This window comes from Chlorocebus sabaeus, chromosome 15 (assembly GCF_047675955.1).
Source record: "Chlorocebus sabaeus isolate Y175 chromosome 15, mChlSab1.0.hap1, whole genome shotgun sequence".
Taxonomy (NCBI): domain Eukaryota; kingdom Metazoa; phylum Chordata; class Mammalia; order Primates; family Cercopithecidae; genus Chlorocebus; species Chlorocebus sabaeus.
This window is the reverse complement of record NC_132918.1, coordinates 35,180,949-35,200,322: the sequence shown is the minus strand read 5'-3', so window position 1 is coordinate 35,200,322 and position 19,374 is coordinate 35,180,949. Positions and strand designations below refer to the sequence as shown.

The 19,374-nt window shown below is 42.1% G+C and overlaps 1 protein-coding gene across 3 annotated transcripts in view; it reads right to left on the bottom strand.

The window, feature by feature from the left end:
• Positions 1-17,468, bottom strand: part of C15H3orf33 (chromosome 15 C3orf33 homolog) — a 44,207-nt gene extending 26,739 nt beyond the window's left edge. The window contains exons 1-3 of one of the 3 annotated variants that reach the window (XM_073023502.1): positions 17,315-17,419; positions 16,768-16,895; positions 13,737-13,796 (exon numbers count right to left, since the gene is read on the bottom strand). In XM_073023502.1, the coding sequence (XP_072879603.1) occupies positions 13,737-13,781 (45 nt within the window). In that variant the 5' untranslated portion in view covers positions 13,782-13,796; positions 16,768-16,895; positions 17,315-17,419. Of the gene's footprint in view, positions 1-13,736; positions 13,797-16,767; positions 16,896-17,314 lie in introns of all 3 variants that reach the window. The other 2 variants (XM_008008626.3, XM_008008627.3) reach the window with 2 other exon arrangements.
• Positions 17,469-19,374: the final 1,906 nt, after the last annotated feature.

Sequence of the window (19,374 nt, the reverse complement as noted above, 5' to 3'; positions counted from 1 at the left end):
CCATGTTTATGGACTGGAAAACTTAATATTGTTTAAATGTCAATATTACACAAAGTTATCTATAGATTCAATACAATCCCTATCAAAACCCTAATGACTTTTTTTTTTTCCAGAACTAGGAAAATCCATCCTCAAATTCATGTGGAATCACAAGGGATCTCACATAGCCAAAATAATTTTGAGAAAGAAGAACAAAATTAGAAGACTCACACTTCCTGATTTCAAAACATATTTAGAAGCTACAGTAATCAAAACAGGGTAGTACTGGCATAAAGACAGACATACAGATCAATGGAACAGAAAGGCCAGGAATAAATGCTCACATATACAATTAAATGATTTTCAACAAGGGTGCCAACACCACTCAATGGGGAAAAGACAGGCTTTTCAAAAATGGTGCTGGGAGGCTGGGCCTGTAATCCCAGCACTTTGGGAGGCCAAGGTGGGTGGATCACTTGAGACCAGGAATTTGACACCAGCCTGGCCAACACAGTGAAACCCCATCTGTACCAAAAAATACAAACATCAGCCGAATGTAGTGGCACATGCCTGTAGTCACAGCTACTGGGGAGGCAGAGGCATGAGAATCACTTGAACCCGGGAGACAGAGGTTGCAATGAGCCGAGATCACACAACTGCACTCCAGTCTGGGTGACAGAGTAAAACTCTGTCTCAAAGAAAAAAAAAAAAAAAATATGGTGCTAGGAAAACTGAATATTCACATGCAAAAAAAAAAAAAAAAAAAAAAAAAAAGGTTGGGCCTTTATCTAGCACTATATAAAAAAATTAACTTGATAGAGCAAAGACCTAACCTCAAAAGCTAAAACTATAAAACTCTTTAGAAAAAAATATAGGGCAAAAGCTTCACGACAGTGGATTTGCCCATGATTTCTTGGCTGTGACACCAAAGGCACAGGCAACAATAAAAAAAGAAAAATAGGGCAGAGAAAAATGGCTGAATCATGGATCATCCCCCCCACAGGAATACCAAATTGAACAACGATCCACACAAGAAAGTACCTTCATAAGAACCAAAAATCAGGTGAGCAATCACAGTACCTGGTTTTAATTTCATGACACTGAAGAGAATAGAAAAGACAGTCTTGAACTGCTGATGCCACCCCTCCCCCATTCCTTTGCAGCAGCTGCGTGGCAAGGAGAGAGAATCTATGCACTCAGAGGAGGGGAGAGCACATTGATTATGGGATTTTGCATTAGAACTCAGAGCTGCCTGTTATAGCAGAAAGCAACACCAGACAACACTGAGCCGAGGCCCATAGAGGAAGTATTTAGACCAGCCCTAGCCAGAAGAGAATCATCCATGCCAGCAGTCGGAACCTGAGGTCCTTCAAGCCTCACCACCACGGGATCATGTACTCTGGGCTCCTAAATAAACTTGAAAGGCAGTCTAGACCACAAGGCCTGCAATTCCTAGGCAAATCCTGGTGCCGTGTTGGCTCGAAGCCAGAGAACTTGGGGAACACATGACCCAGGGAGACACCAATGAGGGTGGCCAAGTGAATACTTGTGCCGCACCTCTCTCCTAACCCCAGGTAGCACGGCTCACAGCTCCAGGAGAGATTCCTTCCTTCTACCTGAGAAGAGGAAAAGGAAGAGTAAACAGAATTCTGTCTTGCAACTTGGAAACCAGCTCAGCTACAGCAGGATAAAAAAAAAAACCAGGCAGAGGATGAAGACTCCCATTCCAGGCCCTAGCTCATAGACGACATTTCTAGATACGCCCTGGGCCACAAAGCAACCCACTGCCTTGAAGAGAAGAACCCAGTCCTGGCAGGATTCATCACTGGCTGACTCAAGAGCCCCTGGGACCTGAATAACCAACAGCAATACTCAGACAACACGCGCTATGGGCCTTGGGTAAGACTGAGAGACGCACTGATTCAGGTGTGACTCAGCACACCTGTGATGGCCGTGGTGAGGGACTCCTTCTACTTGAGAAAAGGAGGGGTAAGACTAAGGGGACACTGTTATGCAGCTTAGGTATCAGCTTTGCCACAGTGGAGTAAAGCACCACATGGCCTCTTGGGGTCCCCAAGTCCAAGCTTAGGCTCTTGGATACCATTTCTGGATCTGCCCTGGGCCAGTGGGGAGCCCACTTCCCTGATGGGAGAGTCCCAATACCGGCAACATTCACTGCAAGCTGACTGAAGAAACCTCAGGCCTTGAATGAATATCGGTGCTAGCCAGGCAGTATTTGCCGCAGGCCTGGGATGGTGGGGGCCCCAGGGAGAGACTCTTCTGCTTGTGGAAAGGGGAGGGGAGCGTGGGAAGGACTGTCTTGTGGCTTGGGTCCCAGCTCAGCCACAGTGGCATATAGCAGCACCAGGTAGATTTTGAAGATTTACTAGTCCAGGCCCTGGCTCCCAGATGACATCTCTGGACCTATCTGAGACTGGGAGAACTCACCACCCGAAGGGAAGGACACAAGCCTGGTTGGCTTCACCACCTACTGATTCTGGAGCCCTAGGGTCTTCAGTAAACATAGGTAGTAACAAGGCAGCACTTACCACAGGCCCTGGGAGAGACCCAGTGCTGTGCTGGCTTCAGGTCTGACCAAGTGCAATCCCAGTGGTAGTGGCCACAAGGGTGACTGTGTCACCCCTCCTCCAGCTCCAGGCACCTCGACACACAGACAGAGAGATTCCACTTGTTTGGGAGAAAGAAAGGGGAAAAACAAGAGTCTCTGCCTGGTAATCCAGAGAATTTTTGCAGATCTTATCCAAGACGGTGCATCTATTAGACTGTAAGAGCCACAGCGTTACAGGGCTTGGGATGCTCCCTAATACAAATATGGCTGCAGTGACCAAAAACTTAGATGACAACACCCAAGTGCATTCAAATACCTGGAAATCCTTCCAAAGAAGGACAGGTCCACACAAATCCAGACTGTGAAGACTATAATAAATACCAAAATCTTCAATACCCAGACATCAATATCCATAAGCATCAAGAATATACATGAAAACGTGACCTCACCAAAAAGAACTAAATAAGGTACCAGTCACCAATCCTGCAGAGACAGAGATATGTGACCTTTTGAACAGAAAATTCAAAATAACTATTTTGAGGAAACCTAACAAAATTCAAGACAACACAGTGAAAGAATTCAAAATCCTATCAGATAAATTTAACAAAGAGATAGAAACAGTCAAAAAGAATCAAGCAGAAACTCTGGAGCTGAAAAATGCAATTGACATATTGAAGAATGCATCAGAGTCTCTAAACAGCAGAATTGATCAAGCAGAAGAAAGAATTAGCAAGCATACAAGAATACACAGTCATAGAAAGTCAAGGAATAGTCATAAAAAGTCAAAGAATACACATACATAGAAAGAATACACAGTCAGAGGAGAAAAAATTAAAAAAGAATCAAACACTCTTACAAGATCTAGAAAATAGCCTTAAAGGGGCTAATCTAAGAGTTATTGGCCTTGAAAAAGAGGCAGAGAGATAGGGGTAGAAAGTTTATTCAAAGGGATAATAACAGAGAACATCCAAAACCTAGAGAAAGATACTGATATTCAAGTACAAGAAGGTTACAGAACACCAAGCAGATTCAACCAAAAGAAGATCACCACAACACAGTTAATAATCAAACTCCTAAAGGTCAAGGATAAAAACAATGCTAAAAGCAGCAAGAGAAAAGAAACAAATAGCATACAATGGTGCTCCAGTACATCTGGCAGCAGACTTTTCACTGAAATCCTTACAAGCCAGGAGAGAGTGACATGGCATAAACTGCTGAAGAAAAGAAAATATATATGTGGCAAAAAAAAAAAAAAACAACCGCAATTACTTTTGCACCAACCTAACAAAGTAGTATAGCCAGTCAAACACAAAGGAGAAATAAAGACTCTCCTAGACAAACAAAAGCTGGGGGACTTCCTCAACATCAGACATGTCCTATAAGAAATGCTAGCCGGGCGCGGTGGCTCAAGCCTGTAATCCCAGCACTTTGGGAGGCCGAGACGGGCGGATCACGAGGTCAGGAGATCGAGACCATCCTGGCGAACACGGTGAAACCCCGTCTCTACTAAAAATACAAAAAAAAAAACTAGCCGGGCGAGGTGGCGGGCGCCTGTAGTCCCAGCTACTCGGGAGGCTGAGGCAGGAGAATGGCGTAAACCCGGGAGGCGGAGCTTGCAGTGAGCTGAGATCCGGCCACTGCACTCCAGCCTGGGCGACAGAGCCAGACTCCGTCTCAAAAAAAAAAAAAAAAAAAAAAGAAATGCTAAAGTGAGTTCTTCAATCTGATGAAAAAAAAAAAGGAAGTTAATGAGCAATAAGAAATCACCTGAAGGTACAAAACTCACTGGTAATAGAAAATACAGCCGGGCACGGTGGCTCAAGCCTGTAATCCCAGCACTTTGGGAGGCCGAGACGGGTGGATCACGAGGTCAAGAGATCGAGACCATCCTGGCTAACACGGTGAAACCCCGTCTCTACTAAAAAAAAAAAATACAAAAAAACTAGCTGGGCGAGGTGGCGGACGCCTGTAGTCCCAGTTACTCGGGAGGCTGAGGCAGGAGAATGGCGTAAACCCGGGAGGCGGAGCTTGCAGTGAGCTGAGATCCGGCTACTGCACTCCAGCCTGGGCGACAGAGCGAGACTCCGTCTCAAAAAAAAAAAAAAAAAAAAAGAAAATACAAAGAAAAACATGGAATATTGTAACACTGTAATTGTGGTATGTAAACTACTGTATCTTGAGTAGAAAGGCCAGGCGCAGTGGCTCACACCTGTAATCTCAGCACTCTGGGAGGCCGAAGAAGGCAGATAACTGAAGGTTAGGGGTTCAAGACCAGCCTGGCCAACATAGTGAAACCCTGTCTCTACTAAAAATACAAAAATTAGCATGGTAGTGTGCGCCTGTAGTCCCAGCTACTCGGGAGGCTGAGGCAGGAGAATCTCTTGAACCTGAGAGGCAGAGTTTGCAGTGGGCCGAGATCGCACCACTGCACTCCAGCCTGGGAGACAGACTGAGACTCTGACTCAAAAAAAAAAACAAAAAAAGCTAAAACAGCTTTTTTAGACATAGACAGTATAATAATATATAGAGAGACATAAAGTTTAAAAGTCAGAGACAAAGTATAGAGTTATTAAATTTGTCTTTGCTTCACTGTTAGCTTGCTTGTTGTTGTTTTTGTTGTTTTTGAGACAGTTTCACTCAGTCTGGCCCAGGCTGGAGTGCAGTGGTGCGATCTCAGCTCACTGCAGCATCTGCCTTCTGGGTTCAAGTGATTCTCCTGTCTCAGCCTCCCAAGTCGCTGGGATTACTGGTGTGCCCCATCACACCTAGCTAATTCTGTATTTTTAGAAGAGACAGAGTTTCACCATGTTGGCCAGTCTGGTCTCAAACTCCTGACCTCAGGTGATCCACTTGCCTCGGCTTCCCAAAGTGTTGGGATTATAGGCGTGAGCCACTGCACCCGGCCTAGTTTGCTTGTTTATGCAATCAGTGTTGTCATCAATTTAAAATAACAGGTGATAAGATACTATTTGCAAGCCTCAGGGTAACCTCCAATCAAAGAACATATAACTGATATACAAAAAATAAAAAGCAAAAAATTGAAACACACCACAAGAGAAAATCATCTTTAGTAAAAGGAAGATGGGAAGGTCAGAAAGAAGGAAGAGAAGACCACAAAACAAACAAACAAACAAAATTTTTAACGACAGGAGTAAGTCCTTACTTATCAATAATAACATTGTAAATGAACTAAACTCTCCAAAAGACATAGAGTAGCTAAATGGATTTAAAAAAACAAAATCCAACAATCTTTTGCCTACAAGAAACATACTTCTCTTAAGATACACATAGATTGAAAATAAAGAAATAGAAAGATATTCCATGCAAACAGAAACTACAAAAGAGCAGCAGTAGCTATATTTATGGCAGATTTACAGACAAAATAGATTTTAAGATAAAATAGATTTCAAGACAAAAATTATAAAAAGAGACAATGAAGGTCATTATATAATGATAAAGAGATCAATTCAGCAAGAGGATACAACAATTATAAATATATATGCAGCCAACACTGGAGCACCAAGATATACAGTGCAATTAATATTAGAGCTAGAGCTAAAGAGAGAGGTCCAAATATAATAATAGCTGGAGACGTCAACACCCCACTTTCATCTTCCAGACAGAAAATCAACAAAGAAACATCAAACTTAATCTGCACTATAGACCAAATGGACACAAGATATTCATAGAACATTTCATCCAATGGCTGAAGAATATACATTCTTCTCCTTATAGCACTTTATAGCACTTACAGTGTTTTCAAGGATAGACCATGTCAGGTCAAAAAACAAGTCTTAAAAAATTTCAAGCCAAGTGTGGCGGCTCACACCTGTAATCCCAGCACTTTGGGAGGCCAAGGCGGGTAGACCACCTGAGTTTGGGAATTCAAGACCAGCCTGGCCAACACAACGAACCCTGTTTCTACCAAAAATACAAAAATTAGCCAGACGTGGTGGTGCATGCCTGTAATCCCAGCTAATCAGGAGGCTGAGGCAGGAGAATTGATTGAACCCAGGAAGCAGAGGTTGGAGTGAGCCGAGATCATGCCACTGCACTCCAGCCTGGGCAACAGAGCAAGACTCCATCTCAACAAATAAATAAAAATAAAAATTTCAAAAAAATCAAAATTGTATCAAACATCTTCTCTAACTACAATGGAATACAACTAGAAATCAATAACAAGAAGAATCTTGGAAACTATACAAACACATGGAAATTAAACAATGTGGTCCTGAATGACCAATGAGACAACAAAAAAATTAAGAAAGAAATTTTAAAATTTCTTGAATCAAATTATAATGAAGGCCGGGCACGAGGGCTCACACCTGTAATTCTAGCACTTTGGGAGGCCGAGGTGGGCAGACCACCTAAGTTCAGGAATTCAAGACCAGCCTGGCCAACATGGTGAAACCCTGTCTCTACTAAAAATACAAAAATTAGCTAGATGTGGTGGTACACGCCTGTAATCCCAGCTAATCAGGAAGCTGAGGCAGGAGAATTGCTTGAACCCAGGAGGCGGAAGTTGCAGTGAGTCAAGATTGTGCCACTGCACTCCAGCCTGGGCAACACAGCAAGACTCCAACTAAAAAAAAAAAAAGATAATGAAAACACAACATATCAACACCCATGGGATACAGCAAAAGCAGTATTAAAACGAAATTTTATAGCTATAAGCACCTACATCAAAAAAGCAGAAAAAAAAACAATGATCTGTTTAAAAGAACTAGAAAAGCAAGAGCAAACCAAACCCCAAATTAGTAGAAGAAAAGAAATAATAAAGATCAGAGCAAAAATAAATGAAATTACAATGAAGGAATACAGAAGATTAGGGATATGAAAAGTTGTCTTTTTGAAAAGATAAACAAAGTCAATAAACCTTTAGCCAAACTAAGAAAAAAAGAGAGGAGACTCAAATAAATAAAATCAGAAATGAAAAAGGAGACATTACAACCAATACCACAAAAATTCAAAAAATTATCAGAGGCTACTATGAACAACTCAACTATATGCCAATAAGTTGGAAAACCTAGAAGAAATAGATAATTCCTAGACATGTACAACCTACCAATATTGTAACATGAAGAAATCCAAAACCTGAACAGATCGATAACAAATAATGGAAACAAAGCCCTAATAAAAAGTAATGATATCAAAGCTGTAATAAAAACTGCCAGCAATGAAGAGCCCAGGACTCAATGACTTCATTGCTGAATTTTACCAAACGTTTAAGAAAAAAATAAATACCAATCCTACTCAAACGATTCAAAAAATAAAGGAAGAGGGAATACTTCTGAACTCATTCTACAAGGCCCATATTACCCTGATACCAAAACCAGACAAAGACACATCAAAAAAGAAAACTACAAGTCAATACCCCTGATGAACATTAATGCAAACATCCTCAAAGAAATACCTGCAAATCAAATTCAACGACATATTAAAAAGATCATTCATCTTTGACCAAGTGGGATTTATCCCAGGGATGCAAGGATGGTTCAACATACATAAATCAATCGATGTGATACATCGTATCAACAAAATGAAGGACAGGCCTGGCATGGTGGCTCATGCCTGTAATCCCAGTACTTTGGGAGGCCAAGGCAGGCAGGTCACCTGAAGTCAGGAGTTCGAGACTGGCCTGGTCAACATGGCAAAACCTCGCCTCTACTAAAAATACAAAAATTAGCCAGGCGTGGTGGCGAGTGCCTGTAATTCCAGCTACTTGGGAGGCTGAAGAGGAGAATTGCTTGAACCTGGGAGGTGGAGGTTGCAGTAGCCGAGATCACACCACTGCTCTCCAGCCTGGGTGACAGAGAGAGAATCCATCTCAAAGAAAAGACAAAAACCATACAAACATGAACATTTCAATAGATGCTAAAAAAGCATTGGATAAAATCAATATTCCTTCATGATAAAACTCTCACAAAATGCTACAGAAGGAACATACATCAACACAATAAAAGCTATGTACAACAGACCCACAGCCCTAGTATCATACTGAATGGGAAAAAACTTAAAGCCTTTCCTCCATGATCTAGAATATGACAAGGATGCCCACTCACCACTGTTATTCAATATAGTACTAGAAGTCCTAGCTAAAGCACTCAGACAAGAGATAGAAATTAAGAGCATCTGAATTGGAAAAAAAGAAGTCAAATTTTTCTTGTTTGCAGATGATATGATCCTGTATTTGAAAAAAATCTAAAGACTCCACCAAAAGACTATTGGAACTGATAAACAAATTCAGTACAGTTGCAGGATACAATATCAATATATAAAAATCAGTGGCATTTCTATATGCCAACAGTGAACAATATGAAAAAGAAATCAAGAAAGTAATCCCATTTATAATATCTGGAAATAAAATTAAATACCTAGGAATTAATTTACCCAAAGAAGTGAAAGATTTCTACAATGAAAACTGTAATACACTGGCTGGGCGCGGTAGCTCATGCCTGTAATCCCAGCACTTTGGGAGGCCAAGGTGGGCAGATCACTTGAGACCAGGAGTTCAAGACCAGCCTGGCCAATATGGTGAAACCCTGTCTCTACTAAAAATACAAAACTTAGCCAGGCGTGGTGGCACATGCTTGTAATCCCAGCTACTTGGGAGGCTGAGGCATGAGAATCGGTTGAACCCAGGAGATGGAGGTTTCAGTGAGCCAAGATTGTACCACTGCACTCCAGCCTGAGTGACAGGGTGAGACTCTGTCTCAAAGGAAAAAGAAAAAAAAAAAAGCTATAAAACACCAGTGAAATAAATTGAAAAGGGTATAAACAATTAGAAAATTTTCCATGTTCATGGATGGATTGGAAGAATCAATATTGTTAAAATGCCCTTATTACCCAAAGCAAGCTACAGATTCAATGCAATCCCTATCAAAATACCAATGGCATTCTTCACAGAAACAGAAAAACAATCCTCAAATTTACATGGAGCCACAAAAGACCCAGAATAGCCAAAGCTATCCTGAGTATAATGAACAAAACTGGAACAATCACATTACTTGACTTCAAATTATAAGAGCTATAGTAACTAAAATGGCATGGCACTGGCATAAAAACAGACACATAGACCAACGGAACAGAATTGAGAACCCAGAAACAAATCCATGCATCTACACTGAACTCATTTTCAACAAAGGGCCAAGAACATAAATTGGAGAAAGGGCAGTCTCTTCGATAGATGGTGCTGGGAACACTGAATGTCCATATGCAAAAGAATGAAGCTAGACTTCTCTCTCATCATATACAAAAATAAAATCAAAATGCATTAAAGACTTAAATCTAAGACCTCAAACTATAACTCTACTACAAGAAAACATTGGGGAAACTCCAGGACACTGGACTGAGCAAAGATTTCTTGAAAAATACCCTGTAAGCACAGGCAACCAAAGAAAAAACAGACAAATGGGATAACATCAAATTAAAAAGCTTCTGCACCTCAAAGGAAACAATAACCAAAGTGAAGAGACAACCCACAGAACGGGAGAAAATATGTGCAAACTATCCATCTGACAAGGAATTAATAACCAGATTATATAAAGAGCTCAAGCAACTCTACAGGAAAAAAAAAAATCTAACAATCCCATTTAAAAATGGTCGTGAGATATGAATAGGCATTTCTCAAAAGAAGACATACAAATGGCAAACAGGTATATGAAAAGGTGCTCAACATCACTGATCACCAGAGAAATGAAAATCAAAATTACAATAGGATATCATCTCACTCCAGTTAAAGTGGCTTTTATCCAAAAGATAGGCAATAACAAATGCTGGCAAGGATGAAAAGGAAACCCTCGTACACTGTTGGTGAAAATGTAAATTGTTACAACCATTATGGAGAACAGTTTGGAGGCTCCTCAAAAAACTAAAGATAGAAGTACCATATGATCAAGCAATTCCACTGTTAGATATATACCAAAAGAAAGGAAATCAGTATATCACAGAGATACCTTTAATCCCGTGCTTATCGCAGCACTATTCACAATAGCCACGATTTGGAAGCAACCTAAGTGTCCATCACCAGATGAATGGATAAAGAAAATGTGGGCTGGGTGCAGTGGATCATGTCTATAATCCCAGCACTTTGGGAGGCCAAGGCAGGCATATCACTTGAGTGCAGGAGCTGGAGATCAGCCTGGGTAACATGGCAAAAAACCTGTCTCTCCAAAAAGTACAAAAATTAGCCAGGCATGCTGGCTCACACCTGTGGTCCCAGCTACTCAGCAGGCTGACATGGGAGGATCACTTGAGCCCTGAAGATCGAGGCTGCAATGAGTCATGATCACACTACTGCACTCAACCTGGGTGACACAGTGAGACCTTGTCTCAAAAAAGAAAAGAGAAAATATGGTACATATACATGGTAGAATACTATTCAGCCTTAAATAGAACTGTTGTTTGCAACACCATGGATAGAATGGAGGTCATCATGTTAAGTGAAGTAAGCCAAGCAGAGAAAGACAAACTTTGCATTGTTCTTACTTATTTGAGGGAACTAAAAAATGTAAAAGTTGAATTCACGGAGACAGAGAGTAGAATAATGGTCACCAGAACCTGGGTAGCTGGGGATGAGCAAGAAGTGGGGTTGGTTAATGAATATGACCATATAATTAAATAGAATGAATAAGATCTAGTATTTGGTAGCACAACAGGGTAACTACAGTCAACAATAATTTATTGTACATTTTTAAATAACTAAAAGAGCAAAATTGGATTGTTTGCAACACGAAAAAAGAATAAATGCTTGAGGTGATGAATAGCCTATTTACTCTGATGTGATTATTATGGACTGTATGCCTGTATCAAAATATCGCACGTACCTCATGAATATATACACCTCGTATGTACCCACAAAAATTAAAATGAAAAAAGGAAAAAGCAGACAAATTGGACTTCATAAAAATTAAAAACTTGCACATCAATGAGCACTGTCAACAGAGGTTAGAAAAAGTAAACAGGTGGGGTGCAGTGGCTCATGTCTGTAATCCCAGCACTTTGGGAGGCTAAGATGGGAGAACTGCTTGAGGACAAGAGTTCAAGACCAGCCTGGGCAGCATAGAGAGCTGCCATTGCTACAGAAAAATTAAAAATTAGCCAGGCATGGTGGCAGGTGCCTTTAGTCCTAGCTACTCAGGAAGCTGAGACAGGAGGATCACTTGAGGCCAAGAGGTTGAGGCTGCAGTGAGCCATGATCATGCTGGTGTGCTCTAGCCTGGTCAACAGAGTGAGACCTTGTCTCCAAAAAAAAAAAAAAAAAAAGGCAACATACAGAATGGATGTGAGAAAAAATTTGCAAATCATTTATCTAATTAGGGACTCAGAATGTAGAGAACTCCTAAAATTCAACAACAACAACAAAAAAACAAACAACCCCATTCAAAAAGGAGCAAAAGAACTGAATAGACATTTATACAAAAAACACATATGAAAGGTCAATAACGACATGAAAAGATGCTCAATATCACTAATCATTAGAGAAATGCAAATCAAAACAACAATGAGATACTACCTCAAGCCCATTAGGATAACTACTAACAAAAAAACAGAAAATAATAATTGTTGGTAAGGATGTGGTAAAATTGAAACTCTTGTGCATTGTTAGTGGTAATATAAAATAGTATAGTCACTGTAAAAAACAGTATAGCAGTTACTCAAAAAATTAAAAATAGGCCAGGTGCAGTGGCTCACGCCTGTTATCCCAGCACCTTGGGAGGCCGAGGCAGGTGGATCACTTGAGATCAAGAGTTCGAGACCAGCCTGACCAACATGGTAAAACTGTGTCTCTACCAAAAATACAAAACAATTAGGTGTGGTGGCAGGTGCCTGTAATCCCAGCTCCTCGGGAGGCTGAGGCAGGAGAATCGCTTGAACCCGGGAGGCAGAAGTTACAGTGTGCTGAGATCACACCACTTCACTCCTTCCTGGGCAACAGAGTGAGACTCTGCCTAAAAAAAAAAAAAAAAAAAAAAAAATTAAAAACACAATGACCATCTAATCCACTTCTGGGTATGTAACTGAAACTCAAAATAACTGAAAGCAGGATCTCGAAGAGATATTTATACATTCATGTTCATAGCAGGATTATTCACGACAGCTCAAACATGGAAGCAACCGAAGTGTCCATCAACAAATGAACAGAGAAACAAAATGTGATATACACTTACAATGGGATATTGTCCATCTTAAAAAGGACAAAAATTATGATATATGCAACAACGTGGATGAATCTTAGTAATACCAGGCTAAGTGAAAAAAGCCAGTCACAAAAGAATACGATATGACGCCACTTATATGAGGTATCTGGAATTGTCAAAATCATAGAGACAGAAATGGAATGATGGGTACCAGGGGATGAAGGGAAAAGGAAGTTGGAGTTATTGGTTTTTTTTTTTGTTTTGTTGTTTGAGACAGAGTTTCACTCTTGTTGCCCAGGCTGGAGTGCACTGACACAGTTTCAGCTCACTGCAACCTCTGCTCCCGGGTTCAAGTTATTCTCCTGCCTCAGTCTCCTGAGTAGCTGGGATTACAGGCACCTGCCACCACACCTGGCTAATTGTTCGTATTTTTTAGTAGAGACAGGGTTTCATCATGTTGGCCAGGCTGGTCTCGATCTCCTGACCTCAGGTGATCCACCCGCCTCAGCCTCCCGAAGTGCTGGGATTACAGGCATAAGCCACCGCACCGTCCCCTAGAGTTGTTTAATGGGCATGGAAAAAATATTATGTCTATTATGCTACCGATAAAACGTTATTGAAAGAGCTAAGACAATGTGCTAACTGGAAGCATAAATTATTGAGTGCTAAGGGATATAATCCAACTGTGGTCTAAATCAAAAAGCACCACACACACACACACAAAAACACTTTTAAGATATTCTACAGTGTTTAAAATGCAAATATAGTGATTATAACATTCTAGCAAACTAAATCCTTTTCAGATTCCTTTTTAAGCACAAAAAAAAAAGTGATTATGGAAATACAGACCATGCAATTACTTTCTGTAAAATCCTGTGGATGTGTTAGGTTTAAACCAACACCTTAAAATACATTCACCGTTCTAAAATACTATTTAAAAGCTACTAATACGAGTAACAATATGATACACTGTTTGAGATAAAAATTGTCTGAAATGGGAATAAACTACCTACCGCTTGTTGTAAAGTCTTTTTCATTTTTTAACTTACCAGTCGAATGCTTCTTAGAAGTAACATTATTCCAACTATGGCCATTCCAGTGCTGATGTTCTACAGAAAGAGATTTAAGCGTTAACCCTCACTAACTATTATTCACAATAATGAAAGTACTAATTAGAAAGTGGAAAAAAAGAGGACTGTGCTCTCTATATCTAATTGTACAAACAATGTATGTCCTTCAAATAAAGGCCCACTTCTTCAAAAACTGTCCACTCATTCATTAATCTTTCCTTCTTTTAACTTTTATAGTACTCAAATTCTTTCCCAAACTAGCACACAGAGAAATTTATATATATGTAAACATATACACACACATATACACACCCACCCACCCCGATACACACATACATATATGTATATAGTATTGGATTGTTCTCTACTGATATTATTTAACTATCAGTTCCATGAATAGATTAACTGGTCTAGTACTTCCTATACAGTACCCATAGTAATTAGTATAACCTTGCATCCATGGTAGGAATTTAAGTATTTGGTAGAAAATTTTATCACTAAAACCTTAAAATACAGTACCTTGGCAGATGTGGGTAAATGGCTGGGGAATACTCAGTGATGTTTTTAAAGTGTTTCATTTAAACTAGAGTAGGCCTAAAGAAGTTAATGAAAAGTTGAGAATCCTGCAACTCTCTCAAAAACAGAGATAATCTAACACACTTTCCTTCAACCAATACAATTAGGTATATAAGAAATGAGATTGGCCAGGCGTGGTAGCTCAAGCCTGTAATCCCAGCACTTTGGGAGGCCGAGGCGGGCGGATCACGAGATCAGGAGATCGAGACTATCCTGGCTAACCCGGTGAAACCCCATCTCTACTAAAAAATACAAAAAACTAGCCGGGCGAGGTGGTGGGTGCCTGTAGTCCCAGCTATTCGAGAGGCTGAGGCAGGAGAATGGCATAAACCCGAGAGGCTGAGCTTGCAGTGAGCTGAGATCCTGCCACTGCACTCCAACCTGGGCGACAGAGCAAGACTCCATCTCAAAAAAAAAAAAAAAAAAAAAGAAATGAGATTGAGACCAGGTGCGGTACCTCACACCTGCAATCCCAGCACTTGGGGAGGCTGAGGCAAGTGGATCACTTGAGGCCAGGAGTTTGAGACCAGCCTGGCCAAAATGGTGAAACCACATCTCTACTAAAAATACAAAAAACTAGCCGGATGTGGTAGCACACATCTGTAAATCCAGCCACTCAGGAGGCTAAGGCACGAGAATTGCTAGAACCCAGGAGGTGGAGGTTGCAGTGAGCCGAGATTGTGCCACTGCACTCCAGCCTGGGCGACAGAGCCAGACTGTCTCAAAATAAAAAAGAGGCTGGGTGCGGTGGCTCATGCTTGTAATCCCAGCATTTTGGGAGGCCGAGGCGGGCGGATCACCTGAGGTCAGGAGTTCGAGACCAGCCTGGCCAACATGGCGAAACCCCATCTCTACTAAAAATTTAAAAATTAGCTGGGCATGGTGGCAGGCACCTGTAATCCCAGCTACTCGGGAGGCTGAGGCAGGAGAATCGCTTGAACCCAGGAGGCAGAGGTTGCAGTGAGCCGAGATCGCACCATTGCACTCCAGCCTGGGGGACAAGTGTGAGACTTCGTCTAAAAAGAAAAAGAAAAAGAAAAATGAGATTGAAAAAATGCACAAAGGTACATACTCTGGGTTCTATGACCGGATTATATGTAATATTATAACCATGTTCTAATTTAAACAACTTCCTTCCATAATCCTTCTGAAGTCATTTTTTAATTTGAAATAACCCATGCATCTATTGCTGCTTAACTGGAAGAAATGAGTTTTCACCAATTAACACATATATTATTTACCATTCGATGATGCCACAAATATTTATCTAGCACTTACTAAGTGACAGGCATTACTCTAAGAACTAGGGCTACAATGGTGAGTGAAAACAGGCGTGGCTTTGGACTTTGTGCTGCTTGGCTGCAGAGCATTTGCAAAGTTATCTTACTCAATTTTTCAGTATTATTTTTTAAAGGTAATGGTTCCTTCTGAAAACATTTTCTTCACTTGGCTTCTAGAACACCAGGCTGTCCTGACTGTCTTACGACCTTACTGTCTGCTTCCTCTTGGTCTTTGCTGACTTCCTCTTTACTCCCCAGATTCTCAATGTTATAATCCCCCAAATTCTAGGGCTTCTTCAGTAGCTTTTCTCACTTGCTCTGAGATGTTACTCAAGTCCACAGCTTTAAATGCTACTTAAGGTTTATGCAGGTCATTCCCAGTGTTCTATGTCAGGTTCTGATCTCCCTTCAACACCAGACTCCATATCCAGTTGCCAAGAACAGCATCTACAATTCTGCTCAGAAGTCTAATAACCATCTTCAAGTTTGCACATCTCCATGTACATGTCCAAAAAGTTATCTAGATTTTCCCCAACAAATAATTTACTCCAACTCCTTCTCCTTATCAGCAACTATTACCAGCCTCCTTAGACCTCTTTCTTTGTACCTCCCACCCAAACAATTCATATCACCACAATTCTGTGTCTTAGCCACAACCCTCTCTCGCCTGGTGGCCAAAATGTCCCCATCTTGCTTCAACTCCAGAGGCTTAGTGCTTCAGAAAAAAAAAAAAAAAAAAAGGCAGGGCACCAGTGACTGATGCCTATAATCCCAGTGCTTTGGGAGGCTGAGGCGCGCAGATCCCTTGAGGCCAGGAGTTCAAGGCCAGCCTGGACAACACAGGGAGACCTTGTCTCTACAAACAAAAAACAAATTGGACTGGTGTGGTGACAAGTGCCTTGTAGCCCCAGTTACTCGAGAGCCTGAGGTGGGAGGATTGCTTAAGCACAGGGAGTGGAGGCTGCAATGAGACACAATGGTGCCACTGCACTCCAGGCGTGACAACAGTGAGACTCTGTCTCAAAAAAAAGAAATCTATTTGGGAGGCTGAGGTGGGAGATCACTTGAGGCCAGGAGTTGGAGGCCACCTGAGCAACATAGCAAGATTCCCAGTCTCTAATTCTAAAAGAAAGTAGTCGATGGGGGTAGCGCACGCCTGTGGTTCCAGCTACTCAGGAGGCTGAAGTGGGAAGATTTTTTCAGCCCAGGAGGTGGAGCGGCAGCAGTGAGCTATGATCGTGCCACTGCACTCCAGCTTGGGCCAGAGAGGAATACCCCGTCCCTAAAAAATAAAATTAAAAATAAATAAAAATTAGAAATGCTCTCTCCCAAGGCGTACAGGACTTCCCTGCTCTTCCTCGGTCTCCTCTCTGGGCTCTCCCCAAACGCTCTAATGGAACAAGTGGCATCCCGGAGCTGGACTGCGTCTCACCCTTTGAGGTGCCCGCCCCCCACAGCCCAGCAAGGATCCTGCACAGTCCTTGCAATAATGAGGCCGAACTGGCCCCCTGGCCCGCCCCTGGCCCTCTGCAGCGCTGCACACACGTCACTCGCGATGTCGCCCCCTCGAGCTCACTCCCCTGCAGTTTTCTGTGGCTCCCCGGCCCCGGCAAGATCCTCGCCTGAGGCCTCACGTTCTTCTCAGGGTCGCTCTGTGCCGCCCCGCGCCCACCGCCCGCCCAGACCGCGTGGCTGCAGTACCCGGACTAGGCGCAGGTGGTCGTCTGCCCACTGCGAGATCCGAGCCACGACGTTGGGCTCCATTCCGTCCCTGTCGGGAGACTGCGAGCCTGAGGCCACTGGCTGCCCCGCCATGTTCCCGGCCTCCTGAGAGCGGGCCCTGCGCTCCTCCGGCTGGCGGCAGGGGGCGCCGCGCACCTCCGGAAGGCGGCGGGGTCCCCTTCCCCGCCGACCGGGGTGGCCCCGCGACCTGCAGTCGCCAGTGGGCGGGCCCCAGATATCAGATGTCTTAACAGTGCCTCAACCACTTTTATGCAGGGTGATTCCACGATGCAGGCGATCTCTGAACGGCACTGCAGGGGTTGAAGCATTCCCGACCAAGCTAGTAGGGTGATTTTCAATTGGTGACTTTAATTCACCCTGCTGCAGTGTGGTTTCCGCAGGTGCCACACAAGGAAGGAAATTGAAGTAATTCATTCCTTCCACCTGCTCCCAAACAAAAACATGCATTTTTTTTTAACCAAATACGGCCTGTCCTTGAAACCTATGCATATTTCTTATATTCGAATTGTGCTTTAAAGTTTTAAGAGCTGCTCTGAAAGCCTAATATCACATGGCATGCTGTAAATCTTTGAGCTGTTAGGAAACAATAGTAATATATTTTAAATAAAGAAAATTAGAAACAGAGCAGTGCAAATAATATGGTAACATTTGTGTAATAAAAATACATATTGAGGCCGGGTGTGGTGGCTTATGCCTGTAATACCAACACTTTGGGAGGCCGAGGCGGGCGAATTACTTGAGGTCAGGGGTTCGAGACCAGCCTGGCCAACATGGCGAAATTCCGTCTGTACTAAAAATACAAAAATTAGCCGAACGTGGTGGTACTCGCCTATAATCCCAGCTACTCAAGAGGCTGAGGCAAGAGAATCGCCTGAACCTGGGAAGCGGAGGTTGCAGTGAGCCAAGATTATGCCACTACGCTCCAGCCTGGGTAACAGAGCGAAACTCCATATTAAATAAATAAATAAATAAATAAATACTAAATACTATACAAGAAGCTAGTAACAGTGACTACCCCTGGGAGAGGGATTGCAGGTAGGAAAGGGCAAGAAGTTTCACAGTCTGCCAGCTGTAATAAACATTTTTCAGTGATAGAAATGTCCTGTAGCTTTCTGTGGCTATTGCCTTCGTCAAATGTGGCTACTGAAATCAAGGAACTGAATTTTTAACTTTATTAATTTTAATTAATTTAGTCACATACGGCTAGTGGCTACCATATCGGAGAGTGCAATTATACTATTGGAATTTTTTTTCTTTATGCAAATATTACCTTTAAAAGTCAAAACAGACTATATTGTATTCCTAACAATACATATTGTGAGTGGTGGCTTCAAGGAGTGTATTGTCTCCGTGTTATAGCCAATAGAAAGTAAATAACAACCAAGACTGGTGGCTCACGCCTGTAATCCCAGCACTTTGGGAGGCCAAGGAGGATGAATCATGAGATCAGGAGATCGAGACCATCCTGGCTAACACAGTGAAACCCCATCTCTACTAAAAATACAAAAAATTATCCAAGTGTGGTGGCACGTGCTTGTAGTCCCAGCTACTCAGGAGGGTGAGGCAGGAGAATCGCTTGAACCTGGGAGGCAGAGGTTGCAGTGAACTGAGATTGCACCACTGCACTCCAGCCTGGACAACGGAGCAAGATTCTGTCAAAAAAAAAGAAGAAAGGAAAGGAAAGTAAGAAAATAAATAACAATCATTGACACTTGGGTCTTGCTTGTTATGTGCCAGGTATTGTTCTAGGTGCTTTTCAGACATTAACTCCCTTCATCCTCCCAGCAACCTTATAAGGTAGGTACTATTATTAATCCCACTTTTACAGAGGAAGTATGCACAGAATGATTAAGGCAGTAGCTAAGGTCACCTAGCCAAGAAGTGATAAACTGGGATATTCTGCAGGCATTCAACTCAGCCATTTGGCTCACTCTGGTGCAGTTAACTACAACACTATGTCTTATACAGGCAATTGGCCAAATCACAAAAATACCTATAAATTTCCATCAAGGGGGGAA